The sequence below is a fragment of the Mugil cephalus genome, chromosome 2 (genome assembly GCF_022458985.1).
Source record: "Mugil cephalus isolate CIBA_MC_2020 chromosome 2, CIBA_Mcephalus_1.1, whole genome shotgun sequence".
In the NCBI taxonomy this organism is placed as follows: Eukaryota; Metazoa; Chordata; class Actinopteri; order Mugiliformes; family Mugilidae; genus Mugil; species Mugil cephalus.
In genome coordinates this window covers 2,704,659-2,731,788 of record NC_061771.1, presented here as the reverse complement: position 1 = coordinate 2,731,788, position 27,130 = coordinate 2,704,659, and the positions used below count along the sequence as shown (strand labels likewise).

General features: G+C 40.0%; 1 protein-coding gene across 2 annotated transcripts in view; it reads right to left on the bottom strand.

Annotated features, from left to right (window-relative positions):
- Positions 1-15,236: 15,236 nt before the first annotated feature.
- LOC124999921 (alpha-1,6-mannosylglycoprotein 6-beta-N-acetylglucosaminyltransferase B-like) overlaps positions 15,237-27,130 on the bottom strand; it is a 103,288-nt gene continuing 91,394 nt past the window's right edge. Inside the window, exons 13-18 of one of the 2 annotated variants that reach the window (XM_047575167.1) lie at positions 23,989-24,147; positions 23,675-23,821; positions 23,344-23,460; positions 19,691-19,765; positions 17,597-17,880; positions 15,237-16,603 (exon numbers count right to left, since the gene is read on the bottom strand). In XM_047575167.1, the coding sequence (XP_047431123.1) occupies positions 16,405-16,603; positions 17,597-17,880; positions 19,691-19,765; positions 23,344-23,460; positions 23,675-23,821; positions 23,989-24,147 (981 nt within the window). In that variant the 3' untranslated portion in view covers positions 15,237-16,404. The remainder of the gene's footprint in view (positions 16,604-17,596; positions 17,881-19,690; positions 19,766-23,343; positions 23,461-23,674; positions 23,822-23,988; positions 24,148-27,130) is intronic. The other variant, XM_047575175.1, reaches the window with a different exon arrangement.

The following is a 27,130-nucleotide window of genomic DNA, read 5'->3' as shown; positions in this document are numbered from 1 at the left end:
AATAGATATCTTTTATATACGTATATATCAATAGAATTGCATTACTGTTTCACATAATGTGTGTCTCATTATTAACACAACTTCTAACAAATTGCACTAGTCTGGTACACTAAATATACAATATCAGTGTGGTTTTATAGCACAGACTGGATTCCTGGCTTAAACATTACAATGTAGCTCAGAATAAAAGAAAGGAAACATTTTTTAACTAGAAATATAATCCACACACTATTGCACTATTTTTTTTCAGATCAGTCATCAGCCATGTGTCAATGGCTCACAGCCATCTCTGCGCAGTTATCCCAGCTAATCGGCCTATGCTCACGTTAAAAGCACCTGTTTTTCACTAAAGATTCAGCAGTATTGAAAGCACTGGTGTAAATAATAAAATTGGTGAGCACTGAGCAGTTGCTCATAGCTGTTGCAGACTCCTGGTGGGCTGTTCATGCTAACCCACAGCCACACATCTGGTTTACTGGGACATCTGGATGAAACAGTCAATGCTACTGCTATTAGTGACCCCTGTTTTTCTGTGTTTATACCAAGCTCATGAATATTTGAATGACAGAGCTCATACAATGTATTTCTGAACGAATGTTTGGAGAAATGTAAAGTTAGAGGTTTAAAAAAGCCAGGTTTACAATATATCACAAAGGCTGTGATGTAAAGTAAATGTAATGTAAAAAAAAATAATAAAAAAAAAATAATAATAATTGGTTCAGCTCCCTTACTATTTTACCTTAACACACTTAAATGTTTCAAAAGTACCAACATTCCCATCATGATCACTGAATCTGAGCACACTGTGTTATGGTGTTTTATGTAAAAAAAACAAACAAAAAAAAATGAGATACAGTATATGGAGACAAAAATGTGATGATGTGACGTCTACCGCATGACCCAAAAATATATTTACTTGATGCAAACAGATCTTGTAAAATGATAAAATGCTTTTGCCTTTGCCCTGGAACAACAAAAGTACAACTACTGTAAGCTGGTTTTATACACACACAGAGTTCAGACACTAAGGCTGGGACATGGCAAGCCAACAGTCGGAAGTTGGTTTCTTGCCGGGCCTTCATTTTGGAGTTACATCTATGGGTTTGAAGAGGAGAGCAACTGTAACAAGAGATGTGGATTAAACTACAGCAACTACATAGGAGTTTGGCAGAATTGTATCCATGCTTTTCTGACTGAGAAACATGGCCTCAGACTTGGAGGTGCTGATCTTCATTCCAGCCGCTTCACACTTGGCTGTGAACCACCTCAGCAAGAAGTGGAGATCGTTGTTTGATGAAGCGAGGAGGACCATATCATCCGCAGAAAGCAGAGACGAGATCCTCCAATCACAGAACCTGCCCTCCTCCATCACCCGGCTGTGCCTAGAAATTCTCTCCATGAAAGTTATGAACAGAACTGTGACAAAGGGCAGCCTTGGTGGAGTCCAGCCCTCATTGGGAACTAGCCGACTGCCTGCTGGTTACACGGACCAAACTCGCACTCCTTTGGTACAGGAACTGAATGGCCCTTAATAAGGGGCTGTCCACTCCATACTCCCAGAACACCCCCTACTGAATGCCTCTGTGGTCACAAGCATTCTTCAAATCCACGAAACACATGTGGACTTGTTGGGCAAACTCCCATTTCCCCTCCAGCTCCCTAGTGAGGACAAAGAGCTGGTTCATGGTTCCACGCTGGGACGGGACATAAACCGCATTGTTTCCTTGATCCGAAGTTCAACTATGGTTCACGATGGTGTAGATTTTCCCAGGTAGGCTGAGGAGTGTGATCCCCCTATGTTGGAACACACGCTCTGGTCCCCTTTCTTAAAGATGGGGACCAACGCCCCAGTCTGCCACCCCAGAGACATTGCCCTCAATGTCTACATAATGTTGCAGAGATGTGGAGTTCCGCTGCCATAGTCGATCAGATGATACGACAATGATAAGTCAATCATCCACCTACAACCTAGGCTGTCATGGTGCCAAGAGCGCCGATGAACAACCTTATGTTCGAACATGATGTTCATTATGGACAAACTGCACTCGCTCAGAAGTCCAATAACTGAACACCGCTTAGGTTCAGATCAGGCAGGCCGTTCCTCCCAATCACACCCCTCCAGGTCTCGCTGTCGTTGCCCAGCATTGAAGTCCCCTAGCAGGACAATGGAGTCCTCAAACAGGGAGCAGTCCAGCATCCATACTAGGGCCTACAAAAACGGTGGGTATTCTGAACTACAGGTTGGCGCATAAGCGCAAATAACAGTCAGGACCAACTTCCTAACCCAAAGGCACAGGGAAGCAAGCCTTTTGTCCACCTAAGAGAACCCCAACATGCAGGCAGAGAGTCTTGGGGCAAGCAAAAAGCCCACCCCAACCCTCTGCCTCTGACATCAAGTCCAGCAAAATGCCCTGGACAGCATAGGGCACTCAAACTCCTCCATGATGAGGCGATGGTCAAAGGAAGAGGTCTTGTGTTGTATTTTCTTTTATGCCTGACCACACATGGCTGCCTGGACATACAGTGACTGTGTACTGACAAGTTAATGGTAAACACTTCAATTTATAGTATTGTCAATTTCTGTGTTTGCATCTCTCTTCTGTCCTTACCGGTTGTCTGGCTTGTTTGCTTTGTTATGTGATCAGGTCAGATTCTCAAGTGACAGACATTCAAGGTTGATTCACACATCAGACAGAAAGTGTTGGAGGAATGTTAAGAGGTTTCCTCTCCCAACTTACCAAAGAAGGCCTCTTCATCTCCTGTGCCTGCCTGCTGAGCACCCTCGCTGGGGCAAAAGTAAGCTCAAGGGCAGTTCTCTCTACCGTCTCTCCTCTGCTGACTTTCATCATCTGCTTTGTTTTTCCTTTAAAAAAATATTTGCTGCTTGAAATGAGATAAAAGGAAGGAAGACAGTAATTTGCAAATGATTCTAAAATTCTTGCTTTTAACTAAACTTAACAACTTGAGCACTTGGAGTGAACCTGAAAGTGAAACCAGGAAGAAAGAGACAGAAAAAAAAAATAAAGAAGGGAAGGTGGGTTTGTCTACAGTGCTTCAAATAAATCAAACAGTGTGTATTTTAAACTCAACCAAAAACATAAGATAGAGGAAATTTACTGAGGGAAGCATCAAACACACCCAAGCTCACACACTGCCCAGAATTGCTGTCACTGACAAGTTGTCAGTGACAACTGGCTGTCCCTCCTCTGAGCTTTATGCTCTTTTCCCTCATCGAGCTAGGGGCATCAGGTGCACCCAGTCTTCTGCTGCAGCATGGGGGAAGGACAGTGCCTTAAATCACACACATCACAAGACAAAAGATACAAAAACACATTGACACACAGGGCGTTCTTCAGCAGATACCTTTCAATATTTTTTTTGGCCCTACTAATAAAATAATAGTAATAATAATAATACAGCAAATGATCTCAGAGTTTAAATGTTTCCTGTTGAGTTTTTTTCTTTTTACCAGTAATTGTTTGACCAGAGAGTTACTGACAGAAGCTACAGTTGTGACTCATTAGAGAATGGACATGGTCCTTCTGAGGGTGTCCTGTGGTGCCTAGCAACGGGACATTATTAGTAGGGGGCTTTGGGTCCTATGGGTTGAGTGGAGGAGCCTCTGTGGATCATCCCACAGATACTTGTTCAGCTTGGGATCTAGTGAATTTGGAGGCCAAGACAACACAGAGTGCTGTTCCTAAACTGTTTGTGTGTGTGTTTCTGCTGCAATCAAGGGGTGTCATTGCTATGGGTTCTGGTGTCTGGTCTTGTCTAGGTGGGTGCTACATGTCTAAGTAACATCCACATGAATGCCTGGTCCAAAAGATTTCCAGCAGAACACTGAATTGTCATTGAGGATGGTCAGTGTTATTTACTTACTCCTGTCAGTGGTCATGATGTTGTGGCTGATTGGTACATATAATTGTCTCCTTTTATGGAGAATCTGTCTAAATATAGACATTGTTTACTGCCACAACATTTTAGAGCCAGATGTTATATTATATTCTGATGAAAATATGTTGCTTTAAGCACTTTCCATTCTCTTGCTGACTTTAGATGGGGCTGTGTTCACATAGTTTGAATGGAAAGTATGAATGCCTCCCACCTTTTGGTAGTTTCAGAAATGGTGAAGGTAGATGGTTGGTTAATATAAACTCATCCTTTCACTATGCCTTTCTTTCCTACTTTGAGTTACCTGGTTATCAGGTTACCAAACGGTTAGTCTCATTGGTTCAAGGTGGCAACTGTTCCCTAGCAGCAGTTTAGTGAGTTTGGATCTTCTCTTTGTAGATGATGAGTGTGAGGTGACTGGGATGAGAGTCAGCACCACCAGAAAAAGGGTGGATGGCATCTCTCTAGGACGGGATGATTTGCTCTCCCAGGTGATCAGAAGAGTTCAAGTGTCCTGCATATGAGTGGGGAAGAAACAGCATTCAGCTGGATTCAGCCGGTGGATTGATGTGCCACCAATAGCAATGTTGTTATCATTCTTATATAGGAGGGTCAGCATTCCCTTCTCCACCATGGCAATTATGCGCTTGCCTGTTGTCATGCATATGGCTGAAAGAACAATATTCTTCCACAGTTAATGAGAGTTCAAACATCCAAAGGGACCCCAGGGTACCAAATCCATGGCAAATATCAGTGTTATAATGCATCTAGCATTTTATTTACCACTTTATGACTACATCTACATTATTGTGCCAGAGCTACTGCTGCTTTCTGAATACTCTCCTTCCAATTTTTCATTCTCAATCTCTCCCTACTCTGTCCCTCATTCATTCTCCACATCATTACCACAGCTCCCTGCGGGGATCCTTATCGGTTTTAGCCTGCCTCACCTACACCCGCTTGAAAGAGGTTGGAGGGAAGAAGGAGGACAAATGAAGAGATGGAGGGATGAAAGAGGAAGAGGTGGAAAAAAGAGACTAGAAAAGGGATGGCATAGGTGAGAAAGAATAATGGTTTGAGAGAAGATAAGAGCTGAGAGGCGGGAAGGTGGGCAAGATGGATGAAATGCATGCAAATACACACACACTGCTCCTTAAACGTTATCTGCCCAACTTACTCTTACACATCCCTTTGAGACACACCAGCCTGCTTTTCTATTTAAAGCTGAAGAACAAAAGAGAGAGTAGGGGATGAAGTAAAAGGAAGATGGATTTTCTCTCCCTCTATCACCTGCTCTTCTGGGACATCGGCCATTGATTTGCTTCTCTTTAAATATTTGAGCGGCTCTTTTATTTACACGCTGCTTTATTTATTCAGGCTCACGTTGGCGCTCAGGAGGAGTCAGCCGATTACCTATGCATTATTGACGAGGATGGTGTCTGCCTCTCGCGGCTATAGTCTGCACCTTTCCTCCTCCTTTGCTCACTCTTCCCTTCTTCTATCATCCTTCCCTGTCCTCCCATGAATCTTCTTTTCCTCCCCCTAAGTTTTTCCAAGTATCTCCTTCAATTTTGCTACTCCTTAATCATTGCTTCTCTCTGTCTTATCTCTGTCCCTTTCTCCTCCATCTCTTACTCTCCTGTTAGGGTGGGAGGCATTTAATGCAGAAAGGTGATTACAGCTTAACATTGGCTACATTTGCATTTACTTAAGTATTTCACTGGTTATCAGAATAGTATCCCAGTCAGTGAAAAATCAGAACATATTACCCCTTTTAGAAGGAGTTTTTGGATTGAGAAGGGTGTTGTAATCCCTGGAATAGGAACACTAATGTGTTCCTATTCTCATTTAATTGAATGAGAAGGTGTGTCCAAACTTTTGACTGGCAGTTCACATATACAGTATAAATGCATACTGCGATCTCCTGAGAGTGAACCTTGATAAAAATCAGTATTGGCACAGTGGGGGAGGTTTCTTTTCAGAGGCAGAGAGTGAGATAGCAGCTCATCTGAGGGGAACAGGAAATAGGCAAACTCCACCTTGATGTGAAAAACCCAGCAGGGATCTGACCACATGAGTAAAGGCGCTGGATGCATCCTCCTTCCCCTCCTCCACTTCAAAAGGGTGTCGGCCTCATTAAAGTGCCGTGTCAGGAAACACAAGAAACTACTACAAAGAGATCAGTGTTTGTCTTCAGATCAGCGGGCAAGCTCGCACTTATAAACATGTACACACATTCACCACAAAACTTACACTTACTCCCAGACATCAACGCAGCAGTGAATACACACTCACATAATGTATACATAAACAAAAACAGACACACAAGCAAAAAATGTACTGTACAAATAGGATTGTTTAATGAGAGGCTGAACAAGGACAGTGTGCAGAGGTGAAAATCAGGGGAAGCAGTAATTAGAGGCACACGCTCTGCAGCAGCAAACAAACAAAGTCAGCAAGACTGTTGTGCCAAACGTTTGGTTGGCAAATTGGGCTTCTGAGAACTCTTGAAAAGCATGGACAAAAGAGAGAAGAACAGCAGGAAAGGGAAGGATAAGGGTGAGAAATAAGGGTGTGTGAGCAGATGCACTGAATTTTGAAGGAGTCAGTGCATTCCTTAGAGAGATGTAATCATCATGTATCTGTGTGTGTCTGTGTGTCCATGTCTGAAGGCTACTGTGGCCACACGAGTATTTTCCAATCTGTAGCAGAAGATTGGCAGATTCTGACAAACGAGTTTCCAGCAATTTATGCATTTATTGTCTTTATTAACTCAATAATTACTCAGCTGTGTACATCAATCTGTTCCTGTGCTGATTAATTATTGTTTAGACAGCATCAACATTATGCTTGGATGTAATGCTGATTCAAATTCCTTAACAGATGACAGACAAATAGGACTGACGATAAGCTCATTAACGCTGCATTGAAGACACAATCGCCCACACAGCCTGGAAACACTGAAACCTGCATATGGACGACACAGGACGCCGCTCAAATACTGCGCTGCACGATTCTGAAGAAGTTAAACTGTATAGTATTTATTTATTTATTTTTGTCATTCCATTTCCGGGGGTTTATTGCCTTTTTGTACATCACTAGTATCTGACTGTTGGATTTAGAGATGTACCAAGCATGTTTTAAGTGTTAATTATTTCATTAATAGATTAACCATTAATGAATCGGTTGCACATTAGAATATGATAAACCAGGCATACTCCATTGCAGCTAACATCATGCTTGACAAGCAAATATCCAGCTCATTCATTCATTTTCTGTAACTGCTTGTCCTCTTTAGGGTCTCTGGGGCCTGGAGCCTATCCCAGCCATCAGTGGGTGAGAGGTGGGTGACACCCTGGACAGGTCTCAAGTCTATCTCAGGGCTAACACAGAGAGACAGACATCCATTCACACTCACACCTACGGCCCAAATATGGAGTTTGAAGAGCAAAATTGTTGCTAGTTAATTATTTATTTTTCTTTTAACTCTTAATAGAATACATTACCAAATTTCCACATGAAAACATTGTATTTAAGATTAACTCGACCTCAATCAACTACAAAACCAAAGAAGTAATTAACATTATTGCATCAAATGCATTAAATGATCCAATGAATTAATGACATCAATGATCAACTCTGCTTCGTAAGGACTTCAGGAGGTTTGAAGATAATGTGTATAACTGCTTTTAAAAAATAACATGTAACAAAGGTCATTGATTTCACAAATCCTGCCTGCAGGTACACAACTTACAGTCAGAGCAGCAGAAATGTCTTTGAGAGGCAAACACTTTTGAATTTCCAAGAATTGTGTGAGAAATTGTTTTTTTGAGATTGATTTTAGATTGAAATTAATTTGTACACTTTTACCATGGTAAGGTATACCAAGCTAGCTACCACATAGCAGCTTAAGAGCCATAGTTGTGGTTGTGTGATGTGATTCCCCAAAAACTCTGAGCTTTTATGGGATTGCCCCTGATTAATCCTAGCGGCGCAGTGCCAGAAAAGGTTGTGGACTGGCAGTAAAAGAAGTGCTATTCTGTCCCGTGTGTTCCATCAAAATGATTCTGAAATGTTATTTGGCCGGGTAAATAACTGCATAATGTTGATTTAACCTACAGTTTAGTTATACTTCAGCATTTTGACTTTTGAATCATAAAATCTTTTTAAAATGTCAGAAAAATATCAAAACATGTACAGTGTTACAAACAAAGAAAAGCAGCAGCATGATTGTCACAGTCAAAAAGACGTACTGTATCTAGAGACCTACTCACTGTGACCGCTGAGAGACAAATAACTAATACTTGTTCTGGTATTTCTTGTCAGCATGCCATCACTAAAGAAAACAAACAACCAAAAAAAAGGTGCATAAACAGCGAATGACTTCTGACAATGCTTCTTGTCATAAGCCGCAGAGCACTGTGAACGTTGATACAAACTGTTAGGATGGACATTAACATGGTTTGTCTCTAGTGGAGAACAAAAAGCAGCATCAGTATAAATGTATGGTACGTTTAGTCACACAGGAGACTCTTTTAGACAGAAGACAGATGAGCTGTTTTCAGTGAAGGCATCTTGCTTAGACATCACACTCACTGATCAGCTATTCACTGTATAACTGTGGGTTCTCTGACAGGTAAGATCTGTTTTTTAGCCTTTTTTACTGAGCTTTGACTTTTCCTTCATAAATCTGAAAACGGATCCAGGCTGCTACTGGATGTTCTTCACGGTTTGAAATCTTGATGAGACAACGACAATTCTAATTGTCCCATGAAATAACTATTGGAATTTATATGTAATTTTCTCTCTAGACTCAAAGTAAATACAAAAAAATTAAATGGCTAGTAATGACATTTGAATACAGCTATGCTATGTACAGCAGTTGGTGCATTAGTGATTTCCTTTGTTTTACTTTGTTACTGTGTCTAGTTGATGGGTTCCTGCCTGGATGGAGCCTTCAGTCAAGATTCATTCTGGAAAGTAAAATATATTCTGCTGGAAATGTAGCCTGGAGGCATTTTGATGAAGCCTATTTACTGTAGCCTCATGCTGTGGGCTGTATCTTCACACACACACACACACACACACACACACACACACACACACACACACACACACACACACACACACACACACACACACACCCTGTGTCCTTCAGTGGCAGTGATGAGTTTTTTTTCATTTGACAGAGGTCCTCCAAAAACAGGAGATGCAGCTGTTGGAAAAATCCTCCATCTGGTTACTAAACAGCCATGTGATAAGTTTGAAAGTCACCCTGAGAGGAGATAAAGACTGAGAGAGAGATAGAAAGCTCAGAGTTTATAGGCCCAGATTAATATCTGATGGTCATAATAAAATTATGCAGTAGTGAACAGACATTACCTGAAGATGTGAGGGAAGTTTTACACTGATTTATAGTCATATTTACTTAATTTGCATCAGTAATTTATATCAGTTCTTTAATGGATGTAATTTTTTCCACGGAGGGCTGTGGTATGCAGTTTAACATAGAGGTAGAGGTCAGGAAGGCGTTTGGCAATAGTAAGCATTTATTGCTCCAGCTAAGCCCTGTGTTAAAGCCCTATATCATGCTGAATGTTGAAACGTTGCCATTATTTCTCCTTTACAGGAACAATGGCCACAGTATTTCTCTAAGCTCAAAGCAGTGCTTTGACTTTTTATATATATTGTGCTTGAGTTCTTGATTGTTGACGGGTTATATGAAAAGATATCATTGTTAAGGGCGGATCCAAGTAGTGACGTGGTGACAAGGGGCCATGATATGCTGATGAAATACATGGAGCTGTAGTGATGCCAGTGGGAGAAAAGCTGACGTGATTGAGACGATGACCAATAGGAGCAAGAGAATTAGGCAACAGATAATACGAATGATAGCCAAAGAGCCCATAACAACTTCCAAAGAGATTAGAGGTGAACTCCGAGGTCAAGGTGCATCAGTGTCAGATTGCACCATGTGTTGCTATTTGAGCCAAAGTGGACTTAATGGAAGATGATTGAGAAGGACTCCATTGTTGGTCTGGAATTTGCCAAAATGCTTATTAACAAGCCACAAAGCTTCTGGGAGAATCTCCTTTGGACAAATGAGACAAAACTGGAGTTTTTGGCAAGGCACATCAGTTCTGAGTACACAGACGCAAAAATGAAGTACACAGTGAAAAAAAAATCTTGAATCTTGAAGTTCATTTCACAGAGGTCAAATGAATTCTGTGGCTGCTTTGCTGCATCTGGCAAAGAGGGTTTGAATCTGTGCAGGGTACAATGAAATACCAAGACCATCAAGGCATTCTGGAGAGAAATGTGCTGCCTAGAGTCAGAAAGCTGGGTCTCAGTCGAAGTTCATTGGTCCTCCAACAGGATAATGACCCAAAATAAACAGTGCAAAGAGAGAACAAAACACTGGACTATTCTGAAGTGGCCCTCCATGAGCCTAGGGCTGGGCGGTACACCAGTTCATAGTGAATATATGAACTACAAAAACAGTTAAATAAAGTAAAAAGACAATTTAGAATTTTGGACAGTTTAAGTTTAAGTTTATTTCACTGGGATGGTTTTGATATTTGTATTTAAACCATAACTGTCCCTGTTTCTTCATTTCATCTTGTTAACATTTGTTTATTTTATCTCTGAGCTGTAAATGTACCCAGATTTCCACATGAGCAGGCAATTCTAACACGGGGCCATGTACACCTGTTTTGCTACTTTTGTTGATTATTGTACAATATTTACTCACATCACAGTAAAATAGTACATAGTCAATCTACTGCATTAATTCATCTCTCAAACCATAGACAACATTGTGAACACAAGATTATGCAAGAAAAAAAAAAACAAATACTGTGACATACCGTGATACCGTCAGAATTTTGAAAAATACCGTGACATACATTTTTGGTCATACCGCCCAGCCCTTCATGATCCCTGGTCTGAATCATATTGAGCATCTGTGGAATTTATATTTAAAATGATTCTGTTCAAAAGTGATGTCTGATTATCATCAGCTCATTTTCAGTAACATTTTTATTTATTCTAATTTTTGTGAGTCAAGTTAATTGAGTGACCACTAATTTCCACTAAAATAAACCACTTTATATGCAGACAGGACTTTATAAGAAGGCTGAGACTTTTGTAAACTTACCTGCTGGTTGCCTGGCAACTTCATTCCAGGAAGTGACAGCACCTGGAGTAGTTCATTTCGTCCTCCTCTACAACTTTTCATTATAAACTTTTTTTCCCCCGTCTTTTTGTACAGATAAAAAAAATGTCATGTGTGAACTGATGAGCTTTGGAAGTGCTGACAGGTGAATGATATGAATGATGAACAGAGGCAGACTAACGTATTCCCTGGTTTCCATCTTTCTGTGATGAAAGTTTGCTTCTGGCTATAGTTTCATATTGAACAGACTTTGTATTGGAATGATGACAGTGTTATACCTCTGAGTGTTCCACTACAAAGAAAGTCCTATAACTGCAACCACATCAACTGCAAGGTGATACTAGAAAATTAAACTCAAATTGAAAAATAACAAATCACCTAATTCAGACTGTATTATGTTTTCTTCTTTTCAGTTGATGCAAAGTGAGCTTAGCTTTTACCTTTTTGTTAGTGACTTAATTTATGCTGTTGCATCATCACACATTATGCCAATGTGTCTGGTTTGAATATTGCCATTGGCTGCAGCCCACTCGGATGTGTGTCCCTAAGAAGAAAGAACAGTTTCTGGTTGGTGCCGGAGCACTTTTTATGGTCTCCATCAATATTTCACTCAAAGAAATTGATGAATTGCACAGATGAAAATTATTCATTACGGTCTGAATGGCCTCTGGTGTTAAATTGAAATCACTGAGAACTGGTGAATAGGGTGACTTTTTTTTTCTTTTTTTCCATTTCATGCCAGTGCAGGTCAATGGGGATTTGATGAATCTAATCTAGCATTCACACTTTTGATTTATTATGCATTAAATTCTGCATGTCACTAGGAATCAGACCAAGAGCACTGCATTACTAACTGTATTACTAACACACGCACACATGCACACACTACTTTTGCTGCTTGGGGAACAATACACCTAGAGGATTTGTGTAAACGTATGGTAAGGAACAATCAGGCTTTAAGTTAATGAAAGTGTATAGTCAGTTCGTGGATATTTCATAGACAGCATGACAGGGAACTCAAAACTATACTCAGAGTGAATTGGTATTTTGACTCCAACTGCTATTCAATATATTTATTTATTAATTACCTCTCTACACTGCCTGTGTCAGCAGTGTTCCTTAATGAATGCTGAGGCTGCCATTCCCACACTGGACTGAAACTGCACATAAGGAATTCACAGGAAGTGCTGCGTGTTTATAAAAGCCATATTCAGTTTTATCTCACCGTCATCAGAACAAAACGTTCAGGTGCTGCTACCGTTAATAGCATTTCACTGAAACAACAGCAGCAGCATGGAACTCAATACGCAGCGGCCAGAAAAAGAAAAAAAAACCTTGGAATCCTTGTGAATTATGTATCTGCATCTACGTTCTAGAGTTCCATCAATTTTTACTGATAACACACAAAACATTGCACTGTTCTTGTCGATAGTGAATATTGAATTCAAACAAAAGCTAACCGGGGGCAGTAATGAGCACGCCTGGACTACAGGCAATCCAAGAAACAAGACTGGATATGAAGGCTTGTGTTACTCTGACCATGAATAAAAAATGATGGCTACTACAACATAAAAAGAAATCATTCAAACACTTTTTCTATTTGCTTTTTCCAAGAATGTTCAGCAGGTGTGAAGCATACCTTAATGAAAAAGAGATCTCAGAATACTCAAGAACAAGAATTGCTGTAAAAAGTTACTTATCTGGAATAGTGAGGATATTTCACTCCATATTTAGACAGATTCTATTATTATTATTATTGTTGCTATAAAACTTAAATATATTTCATGTATCAACTGTAATTTCTCATGTTCGTATGTGATGAGGTTTCTGGACAGCGAATTAAGTATCTATCTATCTATAAGAGACAATTATAAATGGAGACAATTATATACAGAGATCAGCCACAACATTATGACCAATTCAGTGTTCTGCAGCGAAACTGCTGGACCTGGCATTCATTCATGTGGAGGTTAGTTAGACATATAGCACCCACCTAGACCAGACCAGCACAATACTTTTAGTTCCTAAAATGCTTTGGTGGTCCAAATGCGCCTGCTGTTTGTGTGTCATTTGTTGGTGATCTTTGGGTTAGTGTACTTGTGAATTAGATAAAGGCCAGAGTTTATGTATCTACTGTGTGTTCTAAACAGGAAAACAGTCTTTCTCTGCATTTCTTGGGTGCATGTCATTTTCAATTTAACAGCTCCACAGACGACAAGCTTCATACCTCCAACTCCGCTCAGCAAGCCAACCAGTTTTACTGATCTCTGCTGCTGTGCGGAGCATGGAGAATCAGATTGCATTTGCTCATGGCATGATGAAAACAGCTATTGACTTTTCCATTTCAGTTTAGCTGTGTGGTGAATAGATGTAACTGTACATAGATAGAATTGCTCTTGTATTACCGACGAAGTTGCAATTTTTTTTGCAATGACTTGCATGAAGTATTAAATTGATGAACCAGGAGTGAGATGTTTAGAGTTATAAATTGTACCAAAACCACAGAACAACAAAACATTGATTTGTTTCCACAAGACTATGAAACTAATACTACTCATTTTATTTTTTGTGTTCAAATGAACCAGTCAAACTTAAAATAAATTCTAAAATAAATGAAAGTGTAATTATTACTTCCTCCCGTCCAGTCTTCTTCTTACTGGCAGCCTTGAGCTATGCCGTCAGCTGCACATTAGAAGGATCAGATATCTCACCCTAGAGGTGGATGGACTGAGGGAAATCTATCTGGATCAATGTGAACGATGGATCTGGTTTTAACAGATGGGAGTAGGAACAACCCACCAACCTATAAAGATAGGAGGGAACTGAGTGAAGACCAGAAACAATATAAAACCCACATCAACAATATGATCCATTCTGATTTTTATTTGAGGGTTTTTCCATTACAAAGCCCAGAGGACTCTTTAAAAATCCAGTCAAAAGCTCCAAAAGCTTATTTATTGAAAAATAATCTTGTGCCCTTAATCTTTGTCCTCTCTTCTCCTCTTTCGTTTTCTGACCAGATGATTGCATTGACTGATGTTGCTTCAGACTTGGGGTGTAGTCAGATAAATGACTGTTCATCACTGGAGGAGGGGAGAAAAAGCTGGCCAGATAACCTGGTTGTCCATCATCCTTTGTCCAAGTGCAGAGAGGAGATTGGATATTGACCCGAGGTTTCTTTCTCCAAGCCAAGATATTTGAAGACTCTGTTGTAGAATGGCACTCATTTTTTTCTGCAACCACACCCTTCTTTAAGTGTATACAGTCCCCTCCAAAAGTATTGGAACAGCAAGGCAAATTCCCTTGTTTTTGAAGACATTTGGGTTTAAGATCAAAAGATGAATATGAGACAAGAGTTCAGAATGTCAGCTTTTATTTCCTGGTATTTACATCTAGATGCGTTAAACCACTTAGGATATTTCACCGTTTGTATCACACCACAGCATTTTTAGGTGAGCAAAGGTAATGGAACAAATAATCTTAAAGTAAATAACATTTAATATTTGGTGGCATAACCCTTGCTTGCAATGACTGCATCAAGCCTGTGATCCATTGACATTACCAAACTGCATTCTTCATTTGTGATACTATTCCAGGCTTTTACCACTGCTTCTTTCACTTCTTGTTTGTTTCGGGGGGTTTCTCCCTCCAGTCTCCTCTTCAGGAAGTGAAATGCATCCTCAGTTGGATTAAGGTCAGCTGATTGACTTGGCCAGGCTAAAACCTTCCACATTTTCCCCTGATGAAGTCCTTTGTTTTCTTGGTAGTGTGCTTTGGGTCATTGTCCTGCTGCATGATAAAATTCCTCCCAATTAGTTTGGATGCATTTCTCCATGAATTGGCAGACAAACTGTTTCTGTACACTTCGGTATTCATTCTGCTGTTACCATCATCAGTTACATCATCAATAAATATTAATGAGCCTGTTCCAGAAGCAACCATGCATTCTCAAGCCATGACATTACCTCCACCATGCTTCACAGATGAGCTTGTATGCTTTGGATCATGAGCAGTTCCTTTCTTTCTCCACACTTTGGCTTTTCCATCACTTTGGTACAGATTAATATCGGTCTCATCAGTCCATAAGATTGTGTTCCAGAACTTTTGTGGCTCATCTCTGTACTTCTTTGCAAATTTCAATCTGGCCATCTTTTGATATGGCCTCTATATTTCTGCTCTCGGAGTCTTCTTCGAACAGTGGATTGTGATACCTTAACCCCGGCACTGTGGAGGTCGTTGGTGATGTCACTTACTGATGTTTGGGGGTTTTTCTTTACAGCTCTCACAATATTTCTGTCATCAACTACTGTTGTTTTCCTTGGCCGACCTGTTCGAGGTCTGTTGCTCAATACACCAGCAGTTTCTTTCTTATTCAGGACATTTGAAATTGTTGTGCTTGCTATGCCCAATGTTTGTCCCATGGCTCTGACTGATTTTCCTTCTTTTCTCAGCTTGGCTTGCTTTTCTCCCATAGACAGCTCTCTGGTCTTCATGTTGGTTTATCGTCTTTTACAAGAAATGCATACTTTATAGGTTTCAACCCAGGCCAAAAAATAGACTAGTCATGTAGAGCTATTTAATGTTTGAACAATCAATCCTGGTCAACAAGAAACACCTGTCAGTCACATGTTCCGTTACCTTTGCACCTAAAAATGCTGTAGTGTAATACAAACGGTGAAATATCCTAAGTTGTTTAACACATCTAGATGTAAATACCAGGAAATAAAAGCTGACATTCTGAACTCTTGTCTCATTTTCATCTTTTGATCTTAAACCCAAATGTCTTCAGTGAACAAGAAAAACAAGGGAATTTGCCTTGCTGTTCCAATACTTTTGGAGGGGACTGTATGTTAACTTAAACCCCTTTGTTTGTCAGTATGCAGTTCTACAAATGAAACAGTGAGTATAATGTCAGCAGTCGGCTTCTTGTAGAAACTATTCTGTTGTCAAGGGCTTTATGAGATATATGAGAGGTTGTCTGCTTGGTAACCCAGTCTTCTGTGGAATACACCTCTCAATTGTACACGACACCTGAGAACACATGGAAACTGTTCTAAAAAGTCTTACTGCTCGTTGTTTCCAGGCTGTTGCAGTTACAAAGAGCCAAAATCCTCACTCACAACCCAACTACAATTCAGGCTTTAGCTCTTCAAATGCATGCATGGCCATTCCTCATCCTTCCATGTTCACTATTTTACAGAGAGACTGCCTCTCTGCACCACCAGGTAATTTGTTGCAGGTCTACTCTAGCTCTGCCCTGCTGCTGTCTTCCAGTGCCCCCCCACCTATCAGTCTGCACCTATTTCTTTCGTGTCTGTCCTTCAAGCATCCCACCATTAAAGACAGTCTCTGCACAGTGCCACCTGCCCGTGGCGGAAGTCCCTGCAGGGGCAAAGACGTCTGTATTTAGACGAGTGTCCTGCGCAGCTGAAGAGTAGCGGATCCCGCTGAAGGCCGCACTCCTGTCGCAATACTGAGAATGCTGGGAGGATGTGGTTGATCTCAGAGTCCACCACCTCGCACTGAACATCCAACCTGAGGAGTGTAAGAGCAGAAGACACCTGAGTACACTGAAAAATAACAATGTGGATTTCATCATAGCAAAAATACATACAGATAAAGTTCTATTGATTTGAGAAAAGTAACAGGAAAGTGGAACTGGCAAAGCCTCAAAATAAATGGAAAGCATGTTCATCACCCTACAGATGCCAATTTAAAAGACATAAAATGAACTAGAGATGGTAGAAAAGTGACAAGAAAGTTGTAAAAACTGTGAGACAGGTAAGAGGCGCCAGTGTGAAAAATATAACTTGTGTCTGAACACAGACATTGGCTACAAGGAGGAGTAAGTGAACAGAAACAAAGGGGAGCGGCAGTGTAAACCGAGACAGAATGAAAAAGGCAAACACAAAAGATTCTTGGAAGATGAACTAAAAGCAAAGAGTCAGTATTTGAAGGAGAGACTCAAACACCAGCAGGATTTCAGTCTTGAAGCTCGAGAGAAGGAGATGTTAGAATAAAAAGGTTTCTGGTTCAACAACCAGGAGCTGGCACAGTAAAGTAAATAAACACCTGTTAAACATAACATAACCTCAGTGTCAGTCTAGAGTTCAAATGCAGAATCTTTCCAAATGTGAAGCGTTAGAAATGTTATCATTTCTAATGTGAAATATACATATTGTTTCACCGTTACTTCAGTCATTTTAGCAGCTTTACATTTCCAGTAATAAAAGTTGCCATGTAGGAACAACATTTAGTTTCAGATATATGTTAAGATAATCATTAATGAGATAATATCATTTATCCAGTTGTATTACTTGAAAATATTTAAATAGTAAGGCCAAGACCTCAGGATATTATTCAGAGAAACCTGTAGCCATGAGCTTTTGGCAACAGTGCGGGGGAATAACTCCTTTTCAACAGGCAGTGGGTGGCCGTCTGGCTCGACCAGTTTGGGTGAGAAGAGTGCAGAGTAACTGCAAAAGCATATACAGCTTCACTGCATTACATTACATTTGGCTGACCTACCCGCGCAGAGCCTCCTTGTTGTTGATGAAGCGGAAGTGAGCAGGTTCACAGATGAAACCGGCTGACTGGCAGGAGTCCACACAAGACTGGCCCTCCTGAGATACAAGCAGCCTGAGGGAGCTGAGAGGAGGCCAGGCATTGGGGGCCGTCACATTGGATGCCCAACCGAGGGCTGTGGAGTTGGGCAGGGGCACAAACAGAGGTCCTATCATCCTGCTGCCACCTGTAGACCCTAGTCTGGAGAGGTTGGTTGGAATGAAGGGACGCTCTGGGACACAGAAGTCCTGGAAGTGACAGATGTGATAGATTCAGTATGCGTCATATCATTCTGGGGCTGCGTGCATAGTATTTCTGCATTTTTTTTGAATTTCATTTAATTTATTTGGAATATTTTAAAATGATAAAACACAATAACAACAAGCATTTTTTTTTCTTTTTTTAAATGCATGCCAGGCTCCCAAAAATAACAGTTAGACTTAACTTAAGAGAAACAACCAAGACTGCATTATAATTGAATGAACTCACATGGTCCCAGAATTCATCTAAAAGCTTCATTTCAACATACTTCATTATTACTGCATCGTTTATTCTGGTACACCTGTGTACCCCGGGTTTAAACTGTTTTCCAATTAGTCTGCTTCAGTGTCTGTAGATTTTAATGCAAAATATTTGCTGTTGCTGCTCACGGACATCTACAGAATAGTAGTAGAAGTCTTTTCTAGGTGCTGTCGATAACAGCAGGAGGAGGCCAGTTACATTGTGGGAGTGAAGCTGGACCCTCTGACAGTGGTGTCAGACAGGAGGATGTTTCACAAGGTGAAAGCCATCCTGGGCAATGAGTCGAACCCACTCCATGACGTGTTGGTCAGACACAGGAGTTCTTTCAGCACCAGACTGATTACACCACGATGCACTACAGAGCGTCACAGGAAATCATTCCTGCTGGTGGCCATTAGCCTGCACAACTCCTCACTCTGAGGGTGTAGAACCCATATTATTTACAAGCATATTTATACTGATAATGTGCAATAACACATGTTTACTTCATCGCATATACTAGTACATATTCCCGGTATACTAGGAGACTCTGGTCTTACTATGTGCAATAACCCATGTTTATAACTATATTGATCCTGAGATTGTGCAATAGCACATGCTTCACTCCATTATTTTTCATATACTTGTATATATTTCCTTATGTATTATCACCATGTGCAACAATTTTCCCCTGCTGTATAGTATTCATATTCAATGTCACTGTAGAGCAACAACTCATATTGTTATATATATATTTCTTATATTTTTTACATTCTCTTACTTATTGTTATTGCCTACATTGCTCTTTGTTCTTAACACTGTTACACTTTGGGTAGGAGCTGCTGTAACGAAAAGTCATTTCCCCCTGGGATCACTTAAGTCATTCTAATTCTTATTCTGAGTCTGATATTAATCCAGTTTATCCCCTAATGCAAAGGTCTTTAACAAGAGTTCCACAACCCGTAAAGGGTCCGGGATCACCACGGGGATCCTCAGAGATGTTGCAGGGTGTTGTGAAATTTTTGGTTGATTCTTCTCTTATTAAACAGTAGGTACATAGAAATGCCACAAAAGTCAATGCGAGACCTTCTGCAGTTTGACATCTAGTGTAGGATTAAAAAACCAAAATACTTCATCCCAGTTCTCCATCGTCATCATTATCTTCACACTTCTTGCTCTTTACTCATCCCTCCTCATTAGTGTCAGAGGACCTTCTGCTTTACAGCTGGAGGGCAGATATGTGTCTCGTAATGAGAGTTAGCATGTAGATTAATCATGAGTTCACATACATGGAGTACACACACACACACACACACACGCACACACACACACACACACACACGCACACACACGCACACACTAGATGAGGTACACAATGTTCTGGGTGTTGAATGCACAAAGTCATAAAATATTGAGCAGGGTAGAGAGTTTGAGAGGTTCTCAAAAGAGTTGTCTTTGAGCATGATGGAGGACTTGTTGGTAAAAGAGAAAATCTCTGTACGTGTACATTTTGTCCAACTACGTATACATTTGTAGTAAAATGGACCGGACCCTTACCTGATGCTGTATGTAGGCATGCACTCTCTCCAGCATCCCCTCACAGGTATATTCATAAGGCAGATATGGCTCAACCTGAAAAGTACACACACAGTTCCCAGACCCTTATTATTGTCATATTTTATCCATATTAAAGTGTACTTCTTTCACATTTGCTTCATTGTTCACATTAATTGCGGTAAATTGTCTCTTTTTCTTGTTAATTCCAGCAGATGAATGTTTCTATTGTGAGGTATTTGTGAGGCCTAATCACAGTATGTCGCTGCCTGGAAACTCGTTATTCGTATTATCACCCCCTGCTGTGATGTGCCGCGTTTATAACTAAAGCAGACCTCCGATTGGCCTAATTAGAGATGAGCTGGAAACACTATACAGCAGGTACAATAAGTATTGAAAACATTACAGTTTTTCATAGTAAACATATTTCTAATGGGTGACAACCCAAGTAATCCATGCATAGAAAGAAACCAAAACAAATAAGTTTTGGTATGGATTACTTGGGTTGTTACCAACACCCGGTGAAAAATTTCAAGTGTCAATAGCACCTTCAGAAATATGTTTAGTATGAAAAACTGATGTGTTCAATACTTATTTTACCCGCTGTGTATCTTCTGTGCTTCTAGCTAATAACAACACGTTAAACACACACAACACAACAGACTGACACAAACTGGATGAATGTAAAATGTATGAAACACAAAAGATATATATGTATAAAAAAGAATGGGCTGAATTAATAAAGTGCTTAATATATGGAGTACAGAAAATGAGGTACCTGAAAGGTCTTTTGCTAATCTCAAAAATAAATTTCCACTTTCAATTTCAGGAACAGTAAATTTTGTTCTGTTCTGCTAGACAAAATTACAACCTAGGTACAATTATACTATATTGTACTCTCTCCGTCACACACATAAATGACACTTTCTTCTATTTCTCTGATATCTCAAATACATCATGCTATACAAAGACGTCCGTTCAGGCAAGTGCAAAGACTTTTCTGCACTTCAGAGAAATTGAAGTGGCTTATCTTTACACCCTGATCCAAAAGACCTGCCTTTGTAAATGATACGTGACTCACTAAATTGCATTTCCAATCTAAAATCAAAGCAGTCTAATGTGCGACCATGTGTGAAATCAGACTTACCCATTTCAATTGGAAACCACAGGGAGGAAAGTATGCAGGGATGATGCAATTTAGAAAGTTATACATATCGTACATTTGATCAGAGCCTTATGTTAATCTCCTATATAAACTGGAGCAGAAAGCAAACATTTGGACTGGAAGGACAGTCACACCAGCTCCCTGCAAAGACGATCACTGTCCACAGGTCTCTGTATCACTTTCTTTGTTCAGCTCATTTCACCAGCCAAGGTGACTAGGAACACATTCTCATTTACCGGTGTGGCCTGTAAAATTTACAGTGGGTTCTTTTACAATGCTGTTAGCAACAGAGGCGGCGTGTAGTCAGGTGTGTGTCAAAGTGTAGCAAAAGGATGTAAAAAGGGTGTATCGGATACATGCTTTAGTGGGAGTCACGTAGGTTTCAGTCAGGCTAACTGAGCTACCACTTTGCATCTTTTTCTAATGTTAAAGTAGGACATTTGCACCGATTACTGTCATTTCGTTCCTTTTTTCTTAAAGTGTTATTCTACTATTATTTGACTTGGATTTTACAAGAAATTCTTCTAATGAAAGAAATATACTTCAGGGGAAAAAAACTAAAAGAAAGAGAAGGTGACAGGATTTATTGAACATCGAAGACATGTCAGGAAGCCAGAGATTGCTTTGTCTTGCATGGCTGAGCATGATCTCCATCTGACATAGACACACACAGCGTGTATGTTTTCACCTGAGCTAAGAATATTAACTGACTCTCTGTCATCTCTTCGTGTGGTGTGTGCGTGTTTGCCAGAGCTGTGTGTCTCCAGTGAAGGGTGAAGTGGTCCATCAACTCTTTCTCAGTGGTATGTCAGCGCAGATGGAGACAACGCAGTTAGCCAGTGTTGCTGAACTGTAGTTTGTCTGACAATGCAGACAAGAGGAAGAGATAAGGACAGCCAAACACATACATGGCCAATACACAATAGCTGTAATCTGCTTCAGGCACATGCTATTACAGAATGTTTGAGGGATCATGCAGGCAGCTGGGGCCTTGGCACATAGAATCCTTTGGTTTGGTTGTTCAAGAATTTGCAGGTTTGGGCAATGCAGTGGTTTGTTAGGTACAAATCATGAAAGAAATGTGGAAAAGTTATGTATGAGCACATATCGGAAAATGCAAAGATACAGACTGGACACATAATAGACAACCAGACAACCGCTTGTTGTAAGTAATAGCAAGAGAAGCATTGTACTCTGAATACACATAGTGGCTGATAGTGATGTGAGGGCTCGTGACCCACAGGTCGGCCATTTTCCAATAAGTTTAATAGAAAATATCACTGAATCATGTAGGTCGAGTCAAAAAGCGACAAGGCCGTGTTCTGACTAAGTTATAAATAACTTACACAATCATGCGCTTGAAAGGCCAGTGTGTGATTACTAGTCCACCTCCCACCTTCCGTGTCACCTCAAACACACACGTACAAGGTCATTTTCAGCCTTGGATTTAACAAGCTGCGTTACTCTGAAGTAACCTACATCTGTCAGACATCTTTCTGTTTATAGTGTCTAACAAGATACCTGAACTCAGTCTGCTGCATAAAATCTCATGGTGCAACTTAGCAGCAAAGATATAAGTATATGTACATGTAGTTACATACAGAAAAGAAAAGAAAGACAACAACGATAACTGGATAAAATGGAGTATTAGGAAGAATCAGGGTGATGATTAAGGTATCTTGTAATGGGGGCTGCAGATTCAGGCGGCGTTCTGGGTGTTAATTAACACATATTTTTGCAGGTTGTGTGGGTATTAAGAAAAACTTTGGACCGTGTATCTGGTTGAGATAATCCTTTCTCTTGACATTTAAAGCTCTGTGCACAACAGTGATCCACAGCCCTATCTTGTCAAAGTGTCAATTTCATGAACTTGAAGCCTTTTCTATAAAGACTATACACTAACTTAGGTAAACATGACTTAGATTGACGTAAAATTGCAACTTGATCTTTGGTGCTAATGAAAACAGAATGTTTCCGTAGCCTTGCAGATGTCTGGTCAATCTGGTCTGCCACAATCTCACATCCGTCTCTCTGTTTGTCCGTTTCTGTGTCTATTTCTTTCTTTTAATTTCCTCTTCCTTCCCCCCTTCTGGTGCTTTCTGGAAACATGGAATCTACCTGGCTGACTCCTTAATTAACCTCTCCCACACTCTTGTCAGTCGCTAGCTTCAGCCCATATTTCCTTTGTGGTGCAGTTGAACGCTGCAACATCAGTCAGCACCCTGCATACTGGCAAGGTCGTTTTAGAGGATTCCACAGTGGCAAAGCTATTGTGCTTTTGTATCAAAGTTTAAAAACAATTTGTCCAGCTCACATCAATACAATAAAATCTGCTATTCATCTAACACAAAAATGGCTGACATTCTTGATATAAAATTGATCAGAGAGACAAACTTAAGAAGAAAAGAAATTATAGTCTAGACAACATGGTTTTCATTCACATGATTTTCTATAATTAAAGTTTCCTTTCCCTGAGAGCTCGTATGATTACCGTTGTCCTCATGATTTCCCTGATAGCAGAGTCAAACTCCAGGGAGTTGTTGTAGTCCACTGTCATGACGTGAGGTCTGCCAATGTGCTGCTCTGCGTAGGGGTGCTGGGAGAAAACCTACAAAAAATTATTTTAAATGAAATGTATGCACTTGGATAACTCTGCTTCACTTTGCTCTCCACAATGATCAGGGTGCTGTCACAATACAGTGCCTGATCTATTGTTGAGCCTGTTCATTTAAAGGTTCTACTGATTAATGAAGTCAGGGGATACATGGTAGAAATATTATCAATGAATGTGAGGAGAAGTATTAAAAACACAACAGACTTACCTCTCGAGATGTCGGCTTGCCTCTGAAAAACTCATGATTTAGTGAGCTGTGGGGTGGGTTGAACTTGGGCTGCAGGAAAATGCAGCCATTGGCTATTGCTTCAAGAGGGGCTGGGCCTTCGTAAGGGAAACCAAAACCAATGAAGAGCTAGAAAACAACAACAACAAAAAAACAGCAACGTTATTTGGTATTTTTTAAAATAACTTCTAAATGTTTTAGACCAGCAGTGACTTGTGTGTTTATGCCAAAACCTGTAACCAATTCAAAGAGTTTTTGGTAAATGTGTTGAGGTGAAGTTTTCTACACTCTCTTGCCTTTGCCTTGCGCAGCAGTTGCTGCAGCTCATGTTGTGGCAGCAGGCCATGGTTCTTCACAAAGGCTGGAACCTCTGGAGGTCTCTGAGTTTCATAGTACACTGTGCCATGGACTTCCATGTACCTGTGGAGAATCTGCAAGAAACCCTCCTTACCCTGCTGGTAGAGGGGACAAGAGAGGATGAGTGGTGAAAGGAAGGAAGATGCATGGAAAAAAGTCATAAAATAACAGTTTGAAGAATATGATTAAGAAATTTGGGTAACACTTTCTATGAAGGTTGTATTTATAATGCCCTATGAATGCACTCATAATATTTTATAAGGTGTCTATAAAGCATTATAATGGTCATTATTACCATCTATACATATTCACAAGTCGTCATAACCAACTTCATGATTTTATGATGCATCATAACTACTTTGCTTTGCTAAATGTGCATAGTGATGCATAATGAGTTTTGACTTCGCCTATAGTGCTTTATATCTGTAGTTATAAGTATATGTAATAAAGTTATAATAATGTATACATCTCCCTACAGCACACTGTTATAAACAGCTATGCAATATCATAAGTGCTATTTGTCAGCGCTAAGTAAAGTGACAAGAATATGACACTATTATTGACAGATATAAGTTACTATGAGTAATTAAAAGGTGCAATGAACTAAGTCCTGGGTCTGGCATCTTTACCCCATATGCACAGTGTTAATATCATAGGTGTTATTTGTCAGCTTTGTGGATATAAGACTATTATAAACAAATATGAGGCACAATGAAATGAGAGCCTGGACAGTAAAGACAAAAGGAATGCATTTAGTTGACTTTATTTTCATTTAAACCAACACACATAATCAGAATGATTACCGATGTTCTGAGCACATTACACAAACACATGAAACAGGCCACAAAAGTGACACGGAGTGCTCCTACAGATGTGGCTCTTAAAAGTGCCTTTGGGTTGGTGAGGTGATTCAGGGTCAGAGGTCAGGAGATGGTTTGACAGCAACTACAAGAACAGAGGCAAATCTTTAGTGCTCTAGCTGGGTTTGTTTTTATGCAGAAAGGTTTGATTGAAAACACATAAGCAGATCACGTTTTTTTGTTTAAAGCAGCCTAATAAGCCATTATGTTTCCGCATATCGTGCAGGCAGCGCAGATTACCCGTAGGTGGCTTAAGCTAGCTACACGAAAGTTACCAGACACGGCTAGTTTTAATTCACAAATTAGATCGTTTTCATATTCTTGCGTTTAATGATTGAAACCATTCGAAATCATTGTTTTAATATGTAAACGCTGTGCTTCAAAGTAAGGCAAAGTAAAATATTAGCTCACAAAACACTAGCAGGACCGAGAGACAACCTACCTGTCCTGGAGAGGACTCAGCGAAGAAAGAGCGGAAAACCCGCAGTCAATGCTTTACGACAGTGGGAGTAGCTGAGGAGGGAGGTGGGTGGGGTCAGAGGTCAGGGGTCATGGACTAAAGAATGACATTTCTACAATAATAATAATATAAATATAAACGATATTAAAATAACATCTGACGGCATTCAATAAATGCGGACATTTCTAGCGATCCTGTATAAAGAAGCGGTTAAATGCCAACCCGGTGTCACGGTGGATGTGAAACTGTCACGAAAATTAATCTATTGTTTGGTGCCTGCCGATTTTTCTCAAATTTTCATGCCGCTCGAAATGAATTTCAAACTGATGTATTTCAATTGGAAGTTATTTCGTGCTATGAGGACGACTGTCTATGTGACACTGCGCAATGAAGAGGTTTGATTTTATTTCATTTAGACTAGATTTATAATGGTCTTATTTCGGTTTTCAATGTAACGTCAATTTTGTTGCAGGATTCGGCACTTTGAGATTCGAAAAAAAATGAATGGTTATTTGTTATATCGGTCTCTTATACAGGATCGCTAGAAATATTCGCCTTTATTGAATGCCGTCAGATATTATTTTAATATCGTTTTTATTTATATTATTATTATTGTATAAATGTCATTCCTTAGTTCATGAAACCTGACCTCTGACCCCACCCACCTCCGTCCCCAGCTCCTCCCACTGTCGTAAAGCATTGACTATATGTACTAATCATAAAGCGGCTTTTCTTTCCTTTCTCCGGGACAGGTAGGTTGTCTCTCTGTCCTGCTATTGTTTTGTGAGCTAATACTTTACTTTGCTTACATGAAGCACATCGTTTACATATTAAAGCAATGGTTTTGAATGGTTTCAATCATTAAACGCAAGAATATGAAAACGATCTTATTTGTGAATTAAAACTAGCCGTCTCTGGTAACTTTCGTGTAGCTAGCTTAAGCCACCTACGGGTAATCTGCGGTGCCTGCATGATATGCGGTAACATAATGTCTCATTAGGCTGCTTTAAACAAAAACACGTGATCTGCTTATGTGTTTTCAATCAAACCTTTCTGCATAAAAAACAAACCCAGCTAGAGCACTAAAGATTTGCCTCTGTTCTTCTTGTAGTTGCTGTCAAACCATCTCCTGACCTCTGACCCTGAATCACCTCACCAACCCAAAGGCACTTTTAAGAGCCACATCTGTAGGAGCACGCCGTGCCACCTTTGTGGCCTGTTTCACGTGTTTCATGTGTTTGTGTAATGTGCTCAGAGCGTTGATAATCATTCTGATTATGTGTGTTGGTTTAAATGAAAATAAAGTGAACTAAATGCATTTCTTTTGTCTTTACTGTCCAGGCACCTCATTTGCACTAATTTACCTAAAGCTGACAAATAACACCTACAGTATGACATTAACATTGTGCATATGGGGTAAAGATGCCAGACCCAGGACTTAGTTCATTGCACCTTTTAATTACTCATAGTAACTTATATCTGTTAATAATAGTGTCATATTCTTGTCACTTTACTTAGCGCTGACAAATAGCACTTATGATATTGCATAGATGTTTATAACTGTGTGCTATAGGGAGATGTATACATTATTATAACTTTATTACATATACTTATAACTACAGATATAAAGCACTATAGTAGAAGTCAAAACTCATTATGCATCACTATGCACATTTAGCAAAGCAAAGTAGTTATGATGCATCATAAAATGAACAAGTGACTAGGCAGATATTGACATATTTATAATGCACTATTCAGATT